The sequence below is a fragment of the Anabrus simplex genome, chromosome 5 (genome assembly GCF_040414725.1).
Source record: "Anabrus simplex isolate iqAnaSimp1 chromosome 5, ASM4041472v1, whole genome shotgun sequence".
NCBI lineage: Eukaryota > Metazoa > Arthropoda > Insecta > Orthoptera > Tettigoniidae > Anabrus > Anabrus simplex.
The window spans coordinates 256,557,358-256,576,679 of record NC_090269.1 but is presented as its reverse complement, the minus strand read 5'-3'; the positions used below and the strand labels follow the sequence as shown (position 1 = coordinate 256,576,679).

Genomic DNA, 19,322 nt, shown 5'->3' with positions numbered 1-19,322 from the left:
GCCTGCACATGGTAGCTGAGGCCATATGACTACTACTACTACTACTACTACTACTACTACTACTACTACTACTACTACTACCACCACCACCACCACCACCACTACTACTACCACTACTACTACCACTACTGCTGCTGCTGCTGCTGCTACTACTACTACTACTACTACTACTACTACTACTACTACTTGCAGTCACCACCGAAGTGGACTTGCAGGGCAGTGTTCAAAGATGGAGTGACCACCTGAGCCAATATGGCATGTGCCTAAATTTCAAGAAATTTATGAACTATAATGTTTCAATCTATGTTCAAGAGTTTCTCTCCTTGGAAACAAACCCAAGCATATTCACTATCAAGGTCAACAGTCAGGACCTAGTGAAAACTAGCTTCTTCCAGTAGTTGAATCTTGTCAATAGAGTTGAGAGGCCAGTAGCATATCTTACTCTAGATAGCTAGACTGTGAATTATAATTTAAAACTTATGTCTGAAGTTTTAGGCCTTCTGGTAATAGTTACAGCTAGTGTACATTTATGTTAATAGTGAATAATGAGAATTTTCACTAGAAAAATAATAATAATGACAGCCGTAACCTATTGCTGAAAGGTCAAATTTGCTATTCGTTTTAAGTTACACTGTCCTAGACAGGTCTTATGGTGATGATGTGATAGGAAAGAGCTAGAATTGGGAAAGAAGCAACCTAGCCTTAACTGAAGTACAACCCCAGCATTTGCCTGGTGGAAAATGGAAAACCACAGAAAACTATCTTCAGGACTGTCAACAAAAGGGTTCAAACCTACCATCTCTCAAATTCAAGCTCACAGCTACGTGACCCAAATAATGTCGCCAACTTGCTCGGTAGGTCAATATTTTGGACATGATATAGGATCATCGGGGTGTTAAGAAATGAGTATTCTTACATTGTACATTTCTTAATGTGTAATGCCATCCCTAACTCTGAAGTGCATTAATGGATTGCTATCAAATATGGATAAAACATCTTGAGCCATGCGACTTGAGTACTGCTAGGTCAAGATAGTAATTAATACCATGGAGAAAGTTGTGACTAGGGAAAACACAATTTAGCCTTTTATGCATAATAGTAATAGCTGTTATAAAATTGTGTTTTACTGTTTATATCTTTCTTTCTATGTTTTTTCTTCTTTAGGTCCTGCAGTGCTCTTCGTCAAGTAGAAACAGGTCGAACGGGGAGTTACCTCATAATGATGTGCTGTATAAGATTAAAGAGACATGCATCACCCTACTGCAAAGTGTTGGTCATGATGTCCAGTGCAGTACAAAGCTTAGAACTGCATTGGATGAGTACTGTTCAGCTGTGGATGATTGGCAGGTTAAGCAGTGATAAAATATTACTGTATTAGTACATTATATTGTGTCTCTCCTTATGTATATTGATCTTTGCTGATTTGTGTTTTAGATTGAAAATAAATGCAATGAGAACAGTATCCAAGTTTTCAAAAATCTTTTGTTAGCTGTTCATGATGTTGCTGTCAAGAAGGATTTTCTAGAGATTGAGAAAATCAGCATATCAATTAAAGAATGTCAAGATTCTCTTGTGAAAGTTGTAGAAGCCTCAAACAGTGAAGAGATAATGATGAATTTAAAGGTATGTTTGTAAGAGTCCTTGATATGATGTCCATAACAATGTCAGGTTGGGGGAGAAAATTGTACTTTGATACTTAGATCCATAATGCAATTACATGGTAACACAGTTTATTTCTGTTGTACACAAATTTCCACCATTTATTTCAATTTATTGATCTTAACAAAATAAATTATTGTAAAATATTTCGAGCTGTGAGTGGAACAGTGGCATGGAATGATATTAGCAGATGAATAAACTTGAAAGGAGTTTTTAAAAATAGGTGAGATCATAATATGAAGATAATGCTAGAATTCAAGAGGAAAAATTGCAGCTAATATTAGGTTATATGAAGAGGAATTAGGGATTGGAATATTTTACCAAGGGAGATGTTTGATAAATTTCCAACTTCTTTGTAATCATTTGAGAAATACTCAGAAACAACTGATAGGGTAGCTGCCACATGGGAAACAGCCCTAAATCTGTATTGATGGTTGATGAATTAACTTTTCATACTTTTGCAGCTTCCGAAGAATTTTATACACTGAAGAGCAATTGAATTAGAGAGGCTGCCATTTTGGCAATATGGCAGCACTGTGGTCGGCCCGGCGAATGTAATAGTTTAGCGTGGTACATGACCACACAAGTATACGCTTGTACGTACTATGAAGCTAATAGATTATAGTGGTACATGACTGCAATGTCGTTAGACCTCCTACTGGATGTGTGACTCACAGGTGAGCACAGGATGGGTAAGCCACTAGATCTCAGAATGTTTGATCATGGCCAGATTTTTTGTGCAATACCTATGGGGTGTTTCATCTGCAAAATTTTGCAGGTAATGGGCATTGCATGGGTCACTGTGTCCAGGGTGTACCATGAGTACGTAAATTCAGGAAAAACTAACAGTTCCAGGGTCAACTGCTGAAGAGTATAATGTGTTGTTGACAGGGGTCGCCTGTATTCTGACTTGATGGTAAGAGTGGACAGACGGGTCACAGTGCAACAGATTACTTGTGAATTCGATGCTGGATAACGATGAAGTGTGAGCACCTATACTATCCAGGACCACTTCCTCACAGTGTGATACATTAGCTACGGTCCCACTCGGGCACCACTGCTCACTGCACGTCACAAGTCACAAAGATTGACATTGGCACAGGAACATCACCATTGAACTCTCAGAACTGACAAATGAGTCATGGTACCAGTTTGTACACACCGATGGTAGGGTATGAGTGCATCACCAAGCACTTGAGGCAGTGGATTCTCTTGTCAGCTGGGTACAGTTCAGGCCAGAGGTGGTTGTATCATCATAGGAGGACTTTCCACATGGAATCAAATGGGACCCCTGGTACATCTGACAATGTCTCTCAGTGCTGAACAATAGAGGAACCTACTGTCAGAACATGTCCACTAATTTCTTCACCTCCACTACACTACAGTAGACTTGTACGTACAGTAAGACAATGTACCATCCTCTCACTCCCAAATTGTGGTTGATTGGTTTAATGAGCACTCCATGGTAATGCCGATGCTTGCCTAGTCCCTAAGGTCATCTGACCTTGCTACATGCAACTAAGCAGATATCTCCAATTCAGTTGTTATCAGTGTATGTAAACAATTACTTGTGTGTATAGATATGATAATTAGCTTTGGCTATGTCAAGAAAACAAGGTGAAATTCTTTACGTTTTGAAGAAAACTTTGCTCAGCACCTTCAGGAGAAAATCTCATCTGTTCACGTTCAAGACTTGTTTAATAATGACAGTTTGAATTGAGGAATACTTTATTGTTAGTCTACTGTATGCGGTGCTTTTGTTCATCACCAGACGGCTCACTATGGGCTAGCCTTCCGAATAGGAAATGATGACACCATCTTGTTGTAGCTCAATTAAGATGTTTCTGTTCAATCCTAGGTATGTATGTTGCAAAATTGGAGCTAAGATGGCAATGTCACTTCCTACCTGGAAGGTTAGTTCATAGTGAGCCATCTGGTGACAAGGTTACCACTTACAGTAGACCGACAGCAAAGTATTCTTAAATTTAAACCATCATTATTAGAGAAGTCTATATTGTTTAAAGGAGAAAGAGTCCACCTTTCCAATACATTAAATATTTAAAAAAAGTATTATTATAAAATCTTTATCATTTCAGTACAGGGGCCGATGACCTTCGATGTTAAGCCCCTTAAAACAACAAGAATCATCATCATCATTTCAGTACATGTTTCATCCCCTAGTTAGGGACATCTTCAGCTGATGAAGACAATTACAAGAGATCCTATATTCAAAGACATAAAATTGGCCATAAGAAGTATATAATAAGGTAGGCACGATAATAGGAACACTGCAGGACTTTTCTGGTCCTTTCCTGTCAAATCCAACTGTATAGAGTGACTAGTATTATAAAATAGTTGACAATGTTCATTAAAATAAGGCCAAGATAAAAAGTCTGAAGAAAACACATTAAAAGTAGTCTTGAAGTCTTCTGATACAAAATGTCTTTTAAGCATCATGATTTCATTGGAAGTTGAATATTACATTAAATTTAAAGTTAGTAAACGTAGGGGAGCTCCTTTTTCTGCAAACGAAGACACAAGTTCGTCTCATAAAGCGTTGAATTGGTAATGAGCAGAAACACTATAGAAATTAACTTGAAGATCAAGCAAAGTCAAATGGATGCTTATGAAAGGAGTCTAGAAAGATAAAAAAAAAAAGAAAACAGGGGTATTAGAACAAGAGTTGTAGAATGGGAAGGAATTAAGAAATAAATATGGTAATTGTAAGAAGCACTCACTTGCCTGCAGGTACCGCTGTACTGGTGAGAGTGTTGGTGTGGCTGAGTAGAAGCTAGGATGGAAAATTGAGCAGCTGTTATGATAGAGGAGGAGAATGTAATGGGCAGAACTGCTTTGAGGGAAGGAGGAAATAGTTCGGGTTTGTTGCACTCTTTTTGTTTAATTAGATAAAAGGATAAATTTTATTAATTCTGTGAAGAGGATATTATATTTATCAGTTATCTCGTTAAGGTTGAAATTGGGATTGAACCTTTGGTCCAAGCAGGTGAAAAATGTTCCCATATATGTTCATCAGAGTGCCCGTATTAGCCGCATGTAAAATAGTGACGTTCTGATCTATTGTAGAATAAAAGTAGTAAAATCAGTTTTATGAGAGCTCATTGCTTAATATTTATTATCTCTTTTGGCATTCTCATGTTGGAATAATACGGGATTACACCCAGGGCTAGGAGTAAATCAAGTTTTCAGAAGATGGGATAATATGAGAAAGGTAAGAGCTTACCAGAAGATGGGATGAAGAGATGGTAGATATTGAAAATGAGCAGGGAAGAAACCCAAAGAATGTAACTTTTGTTGCAATGTTATATTTACCATAAATTCAACAATTTAACAAAGTGTTTAAATTTGTGACTAAACTGACTGCAGTACACTACAATAGTAAAGGCAAAAGAGTTCACAGAACATTTAGGTACTTTGTTTAAATTAGATTAAAGCATAGACATACAGACCGATGCAGAAAAAATGAGCCCTCAGTTTATTGTCCTAAATTTTACTTGAAGCGCCTGAAGAATGTCTTGCGAGGCACGATAATCAAATAGCATAATTGACACTGAGAAAAAGTAGAGTAAAAGACTCATAGTCCAAGATTTTTACTTGAAATGTTTGTAGTTAAATAGAATCTTTAATTGAATCACTGCCTTGAAGTTATTAAATTGACTGTCACAATTCTAGCTATAGCAAAAAGGTTTAAAGTTCGAATGTTCCAATAAGATAGAAAAGTACAGAAAATTATATTCATTTATCGCCATGGCTGGCGGTATTGAAATTATTTCAGCCGCTAAAAAAGCTTCATAATAAAGTAACTTATGACACTAGCTTACAGCTAATTGATTAAGCTCAGATATCGGTCCTGCTGTGAGGTGGTTACCCTTGGTCGACCTGGTACTGGCCTATGACTAACATCTCCTGTGTCTCGAAATCGTCTCCATAGCCTGGAAATGACACTTTGTGGCACATTCAAGGATATGGCGACTTTGGTCTGTGTTTCGCCTGCTTCCAGGCGGTCGAGTATTCTACCCTGCAAAACGGGGTCCAAATGGTGTCGTTGTGCCATTATAGTGAGTAAATTAACCGTAAAATGTGACGAAAAGTGCGGAAAATGTCGAAGATTAGTGAAAAATGGAATGTTGTGTGATTCATGTGATCCGATGGTGGCATTATAAGTGCGGAAATTGCCCTAGAGACGTAAAAACTAATGAAAATGTTGACTGGATTTGTGAGCAGTGTGTTCGGAATGTTGTAGTTGGCGACGGCGTTGACGATGAAGCACCGAAAACAATCGATGAGGAATATAAAAGTGCATTAGAAATTATAAACATTCTACAAAAGGACAATGAGGCTCTTAAAGTTGCAAATCAAGAATTAAAAGAAAGACTGCGATCGCTAGAATTTTGGACTGACCATTCTTCGAGTGATATACCGGTACCAGTAACAGACTTGAGCACGTAGTGTCAAGTAGTTCGTGGATGGCCGGCTAAGAAGAAATCTACAACTGAATTTCCAGAAATAAACATCAGAAATAGGTTTTCTGCCCTAAATAATTTAATTCTGGAAGAAAGTGATAGCGCGCGTGAAACCAAATCATCGCAATCCGCTGCCGTTGCCGTGCCAAGGTTAAAATTTAGGCCTAGATTTCAGATTCAAGACCCAGTTAGGCCTAAATCAGCAAAGGTAGCTGTGTTTGGTGATAGCCAAGGAAGGGGAATTGCGGGAGTGATTAACGACGAGAATATAGCAGCAACAGGAGAAATATATCCAGGAGCTTCTATCAGCAGTGCCTGGAAAATGTAGAAGAAGCAACTAGGGACTTCGGGAGCGGCGATGCAGTGCTTATCATGGGTGGGACGAACGGCGTAGCTCACGACAACGTCAAGAATGTAAGATCACAACTTAAACATACACTAGGGAAGCTGACCCACATTAACGTCTTTGTAGTGAACGTGCCCCACAGGCATGATTTGAGTAGAGACTCGTGTGTAAACATTGAAGTGGACAAGGTCAATACAGATATTGTTAAAATTTGTCAACATTTTCGGAATACTCAGGTTATTGAATGCAGCAGTTTTGAGAGATACTGTTATACAAAACATGGCCTCCATCTAAACAATTCAGGTAAACAAAAGATAGCAAATATTGTTCTAGATTTTATTAATCTTAAGATTAAGGCAACTCCCTTGAGTTATAATACTGACCAGGAAAACTAGTAGAAAGAGCCAGCTGTACTTCAAGCTGGCTCAGTCAACTAGAAAATGAAACTCAGGAAAGTAAGGAATTTCAAGTTACTCAATTGCAACAGTCAAGTTTTAGGGAGGAAGGGGGTCTGAGATTGCTCTTGGTAAACTGTCAAAGTGTAGTAAATAAACAATTAAAATTCAGTACATTGATGGAATCTTATGAGACTGATGTGGTGATAGGAGTGGAATCGTGGTTGAGAGAAGGGGTGGGTAATGGAGAAGTATTTCCAGAAGGGTATACAGTCTATCGTAGAGACCGAGGAGATAAAAAGGGAGGGGGGGGGGGGGTGTTTATTCTGGTGAAGGAAACTTATTGTTCACATGAATGGTTTACCGATGAAAGGGATGAAATACTAGGGATAAAATTAGTTTGTGATAATATGAAGGAGGTGGGAATTATAGGAACATACAGGCCTGGAAGAGAGGAAAGAGACATGGAAACATTTGAGAAAATAATAGATTATACTCATAAAAACAATAATAATGATATGGTAATAATTGGGGGAGATCTAAATTTGCCTGAAGTTGAATGGAATGGAGCTGCAAGTGAAGCCCATGAACAGAAACTGGCAAATAAGTTAATTTGGGAGGGAGGATTTACACAAGTAGTACAAGAACCGTCTCGTCTCAATAACTTACTAGATGTATTCTTGCTTAAACCATGGGAAATTGTTGATAAAACTGAGGTAATTGAAGGAATAGGAGACCATAAGGCTGTAATAATGGATGTAGGACTCGTACCAAAAAGGCTTAATAAGAGGGTTACACAAGACAAGAAAATGTACAGAAAAACTAAAGTTGATGAATTTGGGACTTACCTTAAATCACAATTCAGTTGTTGGATAAGTGAAGGGAGTAATGTGGATACACTTTGGGCTAAATTTAAAGGAATCATTTGGGAAGGAGAGAAGAGATTCGTACCTGTGAAGAAGCGTAAAATGACCTCAGACCCTGTTTATTATACAAGGGAAATAAGAAAATTAAAAAGAAAATGTGGAATAGTAAACAAGAAAATCAAAGAGGGTAGGGAGAGTAGAGAAACTGGAAAACAGCTAATGAGGGAACTGAATAGAGTGAAAAAGGAAGCAAAAGAGAATTATATGAATGGCATACTTCAAGAGGGTAATGACCACAAAGGGAAATGGAAAAAAGCTGTATTCATATATCAGGAATCAAAAAGGAAAAGGAATCCAAATTCCTACAATGGTGGGAGAAGGGGGTGAACACTATTTAACAGATACTGAGAAAGCAAACCTATTTAGTAGGGAATTCAGAGATTCAGTAGATGATTGTCAGGAGTTGGAAACCGAAAAAGAAGATAGGGAGGGAGAGAGACAGAGGGAAACAAGAAGCTTCTCATTCACAAATGAAGATATTCTCAGAGAAATTCAACTGCTTCAGCAAGGAAAAGCAGCAGGAAGTGATCATATTACTGGGGAGGTATTAAAGACAATGGGGTGGTACATAGTGCTCTATTTAAAATTTCTCTTTGACTATGTCATAAATAATAATGTAATACCAAAGGAATAGAAGAAAACTATAATAATACCAATTTATAAAGGAAATAGTGATAAACGGAAACCAGAGAACTACAGACCAATCAGCCTGACCAGTATAGTTTGTAAAATACTGGAGAGTTTAATATCAAAGTACATCAGAGGGATATGTAATGATAAAAATTTGTTCATGAGGAGCCAGTATGGCTTTAGAAAGAAATTTTCTTGTGAGGCACAACTGATGGGATTTCAGCAGGACTTATCAGATCAATTGGATTCAGGAGGTCAGTTAGATTGCATAGCCATAGATCTTTCCAAAGCCTTTGATAGAGTGGAACATGGAATATTATTAAAGAAATTGGAGGGAATAGGATTGGACGTAAGGGTTACACGGATAAAAACATTTCTAAATTCTAGGGTTCAGAAAGTCAAAGTAGGAAATGATGTATCGCAGGAAGAGAAAGTTTGGAAGGGAATTGCACAGGGTAGTATAATCGGTCCGTTACTTTTCTTAATATATGCAAATGATTTAGGGAACAATATAACATCAAAAATAAGATTGTATGCAGATGACATAATTGTTTATAGGGAAATAAACAACATTGAGGATTGTTCAGAATTACAAAGGGACCTTGAAAGTATCCAACAATGGGTTGAAGAAAATAATATGAAGGTTAATGGAGGCAAATCAACTGTAACAACTTTTACAAACAGGAGCTTTAAAACTGAATTTGAATATACTTTGGATGAGGTAGTTATCCCAAAAGATGGCAAGTGCAAATATTTAGGTGTGAGATTTGAATGTAATTTGCACTGGAAGGGTCATGTTGATGACATTGTTGGGAAAGCATACAGATCGTTACATGTCATAATGAGGTTACTTAAAGGATGCAACAAAGAGTTAAAAGAAAAAAAGTTACTTGAGTATGGTTCGTCCATCATTGGAATATGCAAACAGTGTTTGGGATCCTCACCAAGCTTACCTAATAAAAGAAATAGATAGTGTGCAGTGGAAAGCAGCAAGATTTGTAACAGGGGATTTCAGGAGAAAGAGTAGTGTATCAGAAATGTTAAAGGAACTTGGGTGGGAAACTTTAAGTGAGAGAAGGGAGAAAACTAGACTTATAGAATTATATAGAGCCTATACAGGAGAAGAAGCATGGGGAGATATCCGTGAGAGGCTTCAGTTGGAATTGGAATTGGAATTATATCGGCAGGACTGACCACAAATATAAAATTAGAAGGAATTTTAGCAGAAGCGATTGGAGTAAATTTTCATTCATTGGGAAGGGTGTGAAGGAGTGGAACAGTTTACCAGGGGTAGTATTTGATCCTTTTCCAAAATCTGTACAGATATTCAAGAAGAGAATAAACAGCAATAGAGAAAATAAATGAAGTGTTAGAGGGCATTCGACCAGTGCAGGTTATTGTAAATAAAATTTAAAAATGTGTGTGAATAAATTAATTCCATTCCCTGGTCTAAGGAATTTGGACAGCCAAAGTAGGGGACTGCCTGTAGGGGTGAAGTACAGTGGGGACTTCGAGGGCCCTGGGACCGCTACGGTAGCTGTGAAGGCCCTTCAGGAACTCTGAAAAGTGGTGGCAAAAGGGGCTCTGGTTAAGACGCAGCACGTCGTTAAGCTACTTAGGTTCCAGAATGGGTAAAAAAAAAAAGTACATAAATGCAATGTAAATTTTAATCTTATACCAGTTGTATAGTATCATTTGAAGTAATTCCACATACTGTATATCAGTTGACTATATTTTTAACTAGTACAGGAGATATTATAAGTAGAATTTTGTAAACAATATAAATTTATTAAGGATGAGCTGTGTGTTTGATAGAAAAAAATTGTTAGCGTAAATTGTATAATATTGTATTATAGGAAAATTTTCTTCTCTTGTTAATTTAATATTCAGTGCTTGACAATAATGTATTTTAGTGTACCATTTGCCACTGAGGTAGACACCTCATTTGCAAATAAAGAGAATTTGATTTGATTTGAAGAGAATTTGATATTGTCACGTTCACCACGAGGCCACACTCCGCACACTATAACAGGGCAAACACGACTGAGGGAATATGGGGCGCAGGCACTGGCTGTGTTTACCTTGCGGTTACGCCGCTAGTCAAAGCAGGGAACACTCGTATCCTATGGAGAGCGAATATGTAAGGTTGGTAGCCGCATATATTGTGCGATTTGCGGTCAATTGATTGTTGCCCTGCTTACTCGTAACTTATACTTAACTTTTGGATACTAGCGTATTAACAAATTACAGTAGTAGCTAAGAACAATTTACAATTTGTTTTTAAGTTGCACCTACACAGATAGGTCTTTTGGCGACGATGGGATAGGAAAGGGCTGGGAGTTTGAAGGAAGCGGCCTTGGCCTTAATTAAGCTACAGCCCCAGCATTTTCCTGGTTTATTTGAGCCTGTATATTCCTGAATCAAGAAATCTTTTGTTATTACTGATGATGCTATGATGATTATAGTATAATTGACTATTGGTGTTGTTAGTTTAAAAAGAAATATTAAAATTCTCTTTCTTGAAAAGAGAAGTCTTCCTCGTGAAGAGACAAGATTTTCTTGTGAAAAAGCAAAGTTATCTGCGAAATGTAAATAATTTCACCTTGTTTTCTTGACACAGCAAAAGCTCAAATGCTAATTGTCATGCTTATAATCATGGGCCATGAAAGCATCAATCTTGTGTGACTTCATTTGCAAAGTAATTGTGAAATTTATGTGGGATTGATCTCCGAATGTGACAGACACAGTATTCTGCCAACATGCTTGTTTTTCTTAATGATAAAAATTCAAAATTAGTTCACAGACATGAAAAAAGAAGTATATTATTCTGTAGAGTTACCTTAAGACAGTCATAATCTTTCTGATCGTAATTTAATTCGCTTTCTGATAGTTTCCGATGATTTTACTCAAGTCATCTAGATCAGCCTAGTTAGGCCTACACCATTCAGGTCTGTATTCAGATAATTTTCTGCCGCGTTTAGTATGATGTTGCATATACCGATTGGAAACACCTACGAGTTTTATGTGTTCATGCGAATAATTTTTAGGCCTCGTTTTCATTTTGTATTTTTCCTACCTTTTTGAAACAGGACATAACGGTTTCTTTGAAATCTGCACAGTGGATTTTATATGCCTACAGTTCGGTAAATGGAAATAAAGCTCTGCACTGCTGGCGCTGTCAGTGCTAACTCTACCCTCACGAGAGGGAACTGTAACTTAGGGGTATTCCCAGGCCAGTTCAGTGGTGCCAGACTGCTGATTCTTAACACAAGAGCGTGCAGCAGACAAGCCGGAGTGCTTGCCTTATGGGACTTAACTCTGTGAACGCTTGCAGTGGAATGCGGATAACACAATATTTGACAGTGCTGCATGTGACTAACTCCTATTGGTTTGTGGTGCGCAGTGGTGTGGAAGACACAAGTTTTGCGGGAACAAATAGCAGTGGATCTTCTGACGTGAGGTATGAGAGGTGATGAGAAGCCTCCAGTTTCAGATATTTCTTGGAGCTCTATTTTAAGTTGGCCAGACTGAGTGGCTCAGACGGTTGAGGCGCTGGCCTTCTAACCCCAACTTGGCTCAGTCCGGTGGTTTTTGAAGGTGCTCAAATACGTCAGCCTCGTGTCGGTAGCTTTACTGGCACGTAAAAGAACTCCTGCAGGACTAAATTCCGGCACCTCGGCGTCTCCGAAAATCGTAAAAGTTGTTAGTGGGATGTAAAGCAAATAACATTATTATTATTATTATTATTATTATTATTATTATTATTATTATTATTATTATTATTATTATTATTATTATTATTATTATTATTATTATTATTATTATTATTATTTTAAGTTGCCAGTCTATAACCACAGTATCCATTACTGAAATGGATTGTGCAAGATCTGTAGAAGATGAAAATGAATCCATATTTTCAGTGATTAGCAGTTTTCAGTTAATCACTTTCATACACTTAATTATATCTTGGTCTGTGTGTTGAGAGACATTCATTTTGAAAATAATACAAGTTTTATGTATGGGAGCTTCACATATGGGTGATATGATGCGCCAGCAGAGAAAGAATAGCCTTTACTCAGTGCTTGAGTTGGGGCGGGATGTGTCAGGATGGCATCCGGGTTCTTTTTTTAAAAATATCTTGAAACCATGCCACCACCTTTTAGTTATAGTGGCACCAACCTGGATTTCTTTCAAAAAATATTTTTGTTTCCAAAATATTTCCTGATTATTTAATGATGTATATAATAATATGGTGGTTTATTATTGAAATCACAGATGCCCATTAATCAAACTACAAATGTAGCATAGCTTATAAACTTGTACTGTCAATGTCGCATACAGTTTGAAAGGTACATTGTTGTGTTATAAATGGTTGCTGCCATCCCACCCCATCCTCAAGCAGCAATCATTTTTATTATATGGGCAGGTCAGATGTGTACACAAGTTGTTGCCACACTTTTCTGTTGTTGTGAACATGTAGTGAGGAACCCAACAAACACGTGCAGCAATCTACAAAATATGACAGGAGATTAACTCTTATTGTATCATCAGTTATCAACTAATGAAAACACCGCATTTTAGATGGATGTCTCAGCCAATGGAATATGTCAACTTTATTCAAGTTAAACCAACAGCAATTTTAGTAAGAATTTTATAGTTTTCTAGTGTGTGTGTAATTCCTTGATTTCATATCCAGTCTGCAGTCATCGGTCCAAATTGATAAGTGGCTGATCAGTATAAATAAAGTTGTAGGGGTCTGCTGTCTGTAATTTCACTTATTTTGTTAATTTTTCAATTTTTATCCATTTAAGTCAACGCAAGACCACATGAGTGGTTTTTAGCTTTCTTGCCTGTCTGTCTGTTCCACCATCATGGCAAAATGGCTGGATAGATCTCGACCAAACTTCATATTTAAAGTGTACTTACCCAGGAGCAAGTTTAGATATGCATATGATTTAAAAATCACTGAATAGACTGGGGGTTTATAGGATGACCAGAACAGGTTTTTTTCAGTTTTCTCTTATACTATTGATTTTCTGTAAAATCTGTAGACTATATGTGAAATGTCCCTTCATTTTAAACAACTTCAGTTATGTTCATAATTTCGCCTACTCTTCAAATGACGGAGAAAATGGCTATTATCTGTGGGTTTCATGCTCTGCATCGAGTGACGGACACCCGCGCAGACCAACAACGAACCTACTGGTTACCATGGCAACGTCTTTGGCTGCTTGCCAGTATGGAAGTAACATATTGCCATTTTCATCATTATTCCTGTAAACTCTTGGATGTTCATTGGGTAGAAGGTGAGAGAGAAGTCAAGCTGCGCAGGATACTTGCGGAATACCGTTTTATGGTTACAATCATCTTTGAATAGTACTAAGGGTGGTTGTTAATATTTCAACAGTATGCAGAGCGTAGCCCATTATTTCACACCGTAAGATGTTTTATGGCATTTGCTATGGTTTTATCTGTATTTCTCTTCTACTCTGTTTTCTGCTTTAATTTCTTGCCTCTACCTTGCCTCTTTAAGCTTAAGTAATAATACCATAAGTCATCTTCTTATCTAAGAATCCCTGCGCCTAAATTTCTCCTTTGGTACCACTTTCTTAAATCCGTAAATCATATCATCACAGTTTAATGGAGGACATTTCATTTTCCCAATATATCCACTTGGTACTTACATATTTGTCCTATCCGGCTGTCCTCGGTTATTATCCTATCTTCAATTATGTCAACTTTCTTAACTGTATTACTTTCTTCCTTAATTTCTTTGTATTTATGTGAGTGCTAATACCAAAAACTGGACTCTCTCTCTTTTGAGGAAAAATTCCAAGATGTTCAATTGTGTTATGACGTCATTAACGTAAATAAGCTCCCTTAATAGACATTTTTGGAACTCGGTTTTATTACCGTAGACATTTTTATACGGAAACCTTTTGCCAAGGTGTGGACTGATTTGAAGTCACGAACTGTTCATATTTCCTGCATCTGAGAACGTGGTTCAACTCATTTGAACTTTACTTATATATTGTCGGGAACGAATGTTTCAGGCTGATGTTGCTCTCTCCCATAGGGGGCCTGAACTTGCTTGCTTTGCTCTAACCTACTGCGCATCCTGCTCGCGCAGGTTTTCCTGCCAAATGTAACCGAGACTGGAAGTGCTTGTGCGAGCGTTGAGTCTTCTGTGGTAAGCATGGACGCTGGACGAGAATTATATTTACGCCTCGCCGTGAATCCATCTAACCCTATGGAAGCTGGCTGAGTTTACTAATACACTGGGATTAATACCCCAGCAAATTCAAGTTAATTTTTTTTTAAAAACACCTTCATCTACTTACATTTAATAATTTGTTCGTCTTCAAGCCTCGTCGCCGTAAATTATGGCATGTACCTTGGTATTCCTGCCACATCTCCAAGACTGTAAGTTTTGACCATTCTGATTTTATTTCGGGAGCATCTCCGTTACACATCTACTTTTATTTCAACGAAGTGTTATTTACCACCTGAGAAGTCCTGTGCATGGGATGTTCCGGAATTTCAAATCTGTGTATAATACATTCTGGGGGCTTGTGTTTGCAGATTATTAATTTCTTTTCTGGGTGTATAATGAAATTTTGTAAATCGGTTCCCATGTGAATATGATGGTTTGGTAGCTTACAATTCAAAATTGGTATCCTAAAACATATTGTTGTTATTATTAATTATTATTATTATTATTATTATTATTATTATTATTATTATTATTATTATTATTATTATTATTATTATTATTATTATTGCGGGGATACCCGTGGAGCAGAAAGAGGTAAAAGAAGGTGCGGGTTGGAATGGGTCTAACTACGATGTCAAGAATAGATTTAAAACTTTAACAAAGGACTTCAAACTTAACAATATTTCATAACAGTGAACATCAGGTACAATGGCAATTTAGAAACAAGTCTAGAAAAATCCAAGATTAGTAAATTTTACAGATCCTGGGCTTCAAGCCCCACTCTTTACAATATCTGAGCTCCCAGGCTCAAATTTACGAAAGAGCACAAATTCGTTTAAGGGCAGAAATCCCTTAATTCATGGAGCACTTGCTCCCAAAATACAACATCTAGCCTTCCAGAGGCATTCGTTATTACATTTTGGAAAAGAGCTAACAGGCTCTCACTTTCTCAAGCCTATTCAAGGTAACATTGCATCAATCTCTGGTTTCTCAAACCACCATTTACAAATGGAACTAATTATTACAGGGGTATTAAATACCCAACCTACTGGGCCTTCATGGAATAAGAATAACAGGGTAAATTAATGGCCCGAACACAGAATGAATGGAGGCTTATACTTGCACTCCTAGATATGAACACTTAAAAACCTAAAGGGCACTAGGCTGATGGAACAGGGGCTATTCCCAAACTACTGAGGTGACTCGTATAGAAATTACTTTAACACATTATCGAAGAAAAAACCGGTACAAAATGTAGTCACCTCAAACCAAGATGAAGGGGAGCTCGAGAGGGTACATCACTCTCTATCCCCGATTTACAGTTAAATATTTTATGAAATTTTTACATTAGCCGGAAGAAATTTACATTTTATAAACGTAGGTTACATGGTTAATGATTCGGACCTTCCCCTTGAAATAATCTGTGGAGGTTACTTCAACAAGAAAGATGTAATTATGTGGCCATACCTTGTAACACTTCTAGCTGCCGACGAAAGAGGCCGCCCGCCTCCTGCTTAACACACACATTCAGATAGATGTCGATCAATTGGCCAAGAAATGTGAAAAGCTGTAGTTTATAAACCCTCAGGGAAGGTTCGAGATCATTCAAGATGAATCAGGACACACCCTCTTAATTTTATTGGTGAAATTCAAAAGTAACACTCAAAATCGAACAAGAAGCCTGTGATAGGTGGAAAATTAATTACAGAAATTAGGAATTGGCTAGATTCAAAACTGGCAGAAAGGAAAAGGAAATATTGCCAATCCAAAAACAAATGAACATCAGTCAGTAAAAAAAAAAATTATGAATTCAAAATTTCTTTAAATTATAACTTCTTACACCATGCACCAGGGTGCACGATCATTGTTTTTTTGGTAGTGTCATCTATGGCAGAATGTCCCAACTTCTTGATGAAAGGCAAACAAAATCAAGGAGAAATTCACTCGGTTTAGGCAACTGCACAATAACAAAATTACATCACATTTCTGTGGTGACATCTTCTGAGTAAAGTTCTAAGTTGGTGTAGTTTCAGTTTCACTGTTTTACCAATAGAGGAGTTCATTTAGGTGCTGAATTTGAATGCGCGGCATTGGGGTGTACCTCCCGGTATTATTATTATTATTAATTATTAATTACAGAAATTAGGGATTGGCTAGATTCAAAACTGGCAGAAAGGAAAAGGAAATATTAATAATAATAATAATAATAATAATAATATTGGTAAAGCTTCGAGTCCCATGTGGAGGGCTTAATATTGGTAAATGGAAAGTTATTAAGCGAGGCAGTTTTCACAAGATATATGTGTTGGAAGTTCCATTCCTTCTCCTTGATTCTGTGTTATTAATTTATTTGCCTTTTCCTTTTCATTTTTGGGGACGTGCTTTTTCTGATTTTCTTTTGCCCCTATCTTTGTTGCATTGTTGCGTTTCTGCTTGGGGATTGGCCCAACCCTTTCGGAGGTGGGCGTGTTGTTGTCATGGTGTTGTTTATTAATGTTTGGTTAGTAATTGGTTTTATGCTGGTTTAAGATTGAGCTAATTAATTACCTGAGAGTAATTTGAGTTTGATGATGATATAATTCTTCAAATCCCATTATTGCACTCCTGATATTAATCAACCTTCCCACATTTTAATTCTTCTGCACCCAAGGTTTTAAAACTTGTTTGAAACACATTCTTCAAAGGTTTTAAACTATCATTTAGTACTGAATTTCAACCGAATAGTATAACAAATTTGATGTTAAGACTGAATTAAATTGAAACAAAAAGCACCAAGGTTGTAAGTAATGTGTTTCTTAAGTTTGTTAATGAAGATTAACTCTTTGATCTAGTAACTTAAAAGCAATTGGGTCCCAATTTAATTAATCAGGATCAGCTGATCAATGAATAATAAGGTGTTAGTTTGCTTAATATCATTATTTTGTTTTTTGAAGGTGTTCAGTATTTTATTGTCCCATTAATATTTTAAATTAAAATTGCCTAATTATTTTGAAAAGAACCATGGTGTTGTCTTTCTTGTGAAGTATTTAAAATTCATACAGTGACGCGTTTATTTTCTTTCCATGGTTTGTGGTCACCTGCACAGTTTGGGGTAAGTAACTTCTGTTTTCCTTATGTTGTTGTGCTTCTTTTTTAAAGGTGACATTCGCTTCCACTTGTTTGTTTCGGCCCTTACTTCCTGTAAGGTCAGTATTTTGATGCTGGCAGTGCGGGCAATTTGGGGATGTTGTCCGACTGTTGCAGTGTAACTTTTTGGCTCCAAAAAATATTGAAATATGGAGGCACTTTTAATGATGGTGCAGACCTTCGTTCTGTGGTAATTTAGTGGCTAAACAGAAAGTTGTATCACAAAGCAGTGAATTCTGTCGTATTCATTGTTTAGTAGAGTATATGCCTCTGAACCATTTGTGAGAATTCGTATGAAGTAGGTATGGTACATGGTTGTTCTTGCTTTTTGTGGCATTTTGCAGTCGTAGTGGCTAATTCCTTTATGGAGCATTTTGAGGAGGAGGCTATTTCTTCAGCGCCCATCAAACTATGATATAGTACAAGTATGAAGGATGAGTTCTCCACCTAATCAGTACTTCATTTCACGTTATGTCTCCTTCAATTAAATTCACTGTGGAGATGGAGTCGGACGGATGCCTTCCTTTTTTGGATGTTCTAGTAAGAAAGAAAACGGACGGCTCCTTAGGACATACCGTCTATCGTAAGCCTACCCACACAAATTGCTATCTTCATGCAGATTCTCACCACCATCCAGCACAAAAACAAGTCATTCTCACGACACTCGCCAAGAAGGCGAGACAAATTTGTGAGCCATAAGTATCCAGGTGGAGATGGACATGCTCAAAGTCACGTTCAAGGGTAATGGTTACAGCGATTTGCAGATTCATAGAGTCCTGCATCCCAGAGAAATGACCAAGCAAAGCTCACAGAAGGAAGAAGTGAAGTAAACTGCCTACTTGACTTACATTCACAACACCACAGATCGAATTGCCAAAGTCCTCCACAAACACAATACAAAAACCATGTTTGGCACTGCCAGTAAAATTGCTCACAGTCTGAGTGAAACCAAGGACAAATTGTCCCCACTTTTACATCCTGGGGTATACGAAATTCCCTGTACTTGCGGTGAGGTATACATCGGCCAAACATGCCGGTCCATTGGTACCCGTATCAAGGAACATAAACGTAATATTCGTCTCAACCAGCCAGACAAATTGGCAATAGCTGAGCACGCTCTATCGTCGGGTCATGATATCGTTCCAAGATGCTCGAGCTCTTACCCACACTAGACACTACAGGTCCAGGATTATACGCGAAGCTGTGGAAATATGTAGAAATCCTAACAATTTCAACAGGGACACTGACTATCAATTAAGTAATACCTGGTTGCCAGCCGTTAACGATTTACGTAGGTAGTTCCCTTCCCTGTACCTTCACTGTTGTTATTTTATCTTGGTGATTTCCAAATTCGTGCGTTCCTCATCGCCAGATGTGTCATTCCAGGCTTGTGTCAATGTCATACACCTCTCAATGTCATATGTTACATACACGTTATATGACCCTCTTATTAAACTGATTCTGATGGTTTGGTTAGCTTCCTCTTCGAACGCTAGCGCTGTGCCATATCCGGGGAGCCATCTGGTGATGAATGAACGTACCATT

At 37.5% G+C, this 19,322-nt stretch overlaps 1 protein-coding gene across 1 annotated transcript in view; it reads left to right on the top strand.

Moving 5' to 3' along the window:
- The window catches only part of LOC136874813 (serendipity locus protein alpha), a 176,022-nt gene that overhangs the window by 18,248 nt on the left and 138,452 nt on the right, over window positions 1-19,322 (top strand). Inside the window, exons 2-3 of the mRNA XM_067148489.2 lie at window positions 1,165-1,347; window positions 1,435-1,623. Coding sequence (XP_067004590.2) covers window positions 1,165-1,347; window positions 1,435-1,623 — 372 coding nt within the window. The remainder of the gene's footprint in view (window positions 1-1,164; window positions 1,348-1,434; window positions 1,624-19,322) is intronic.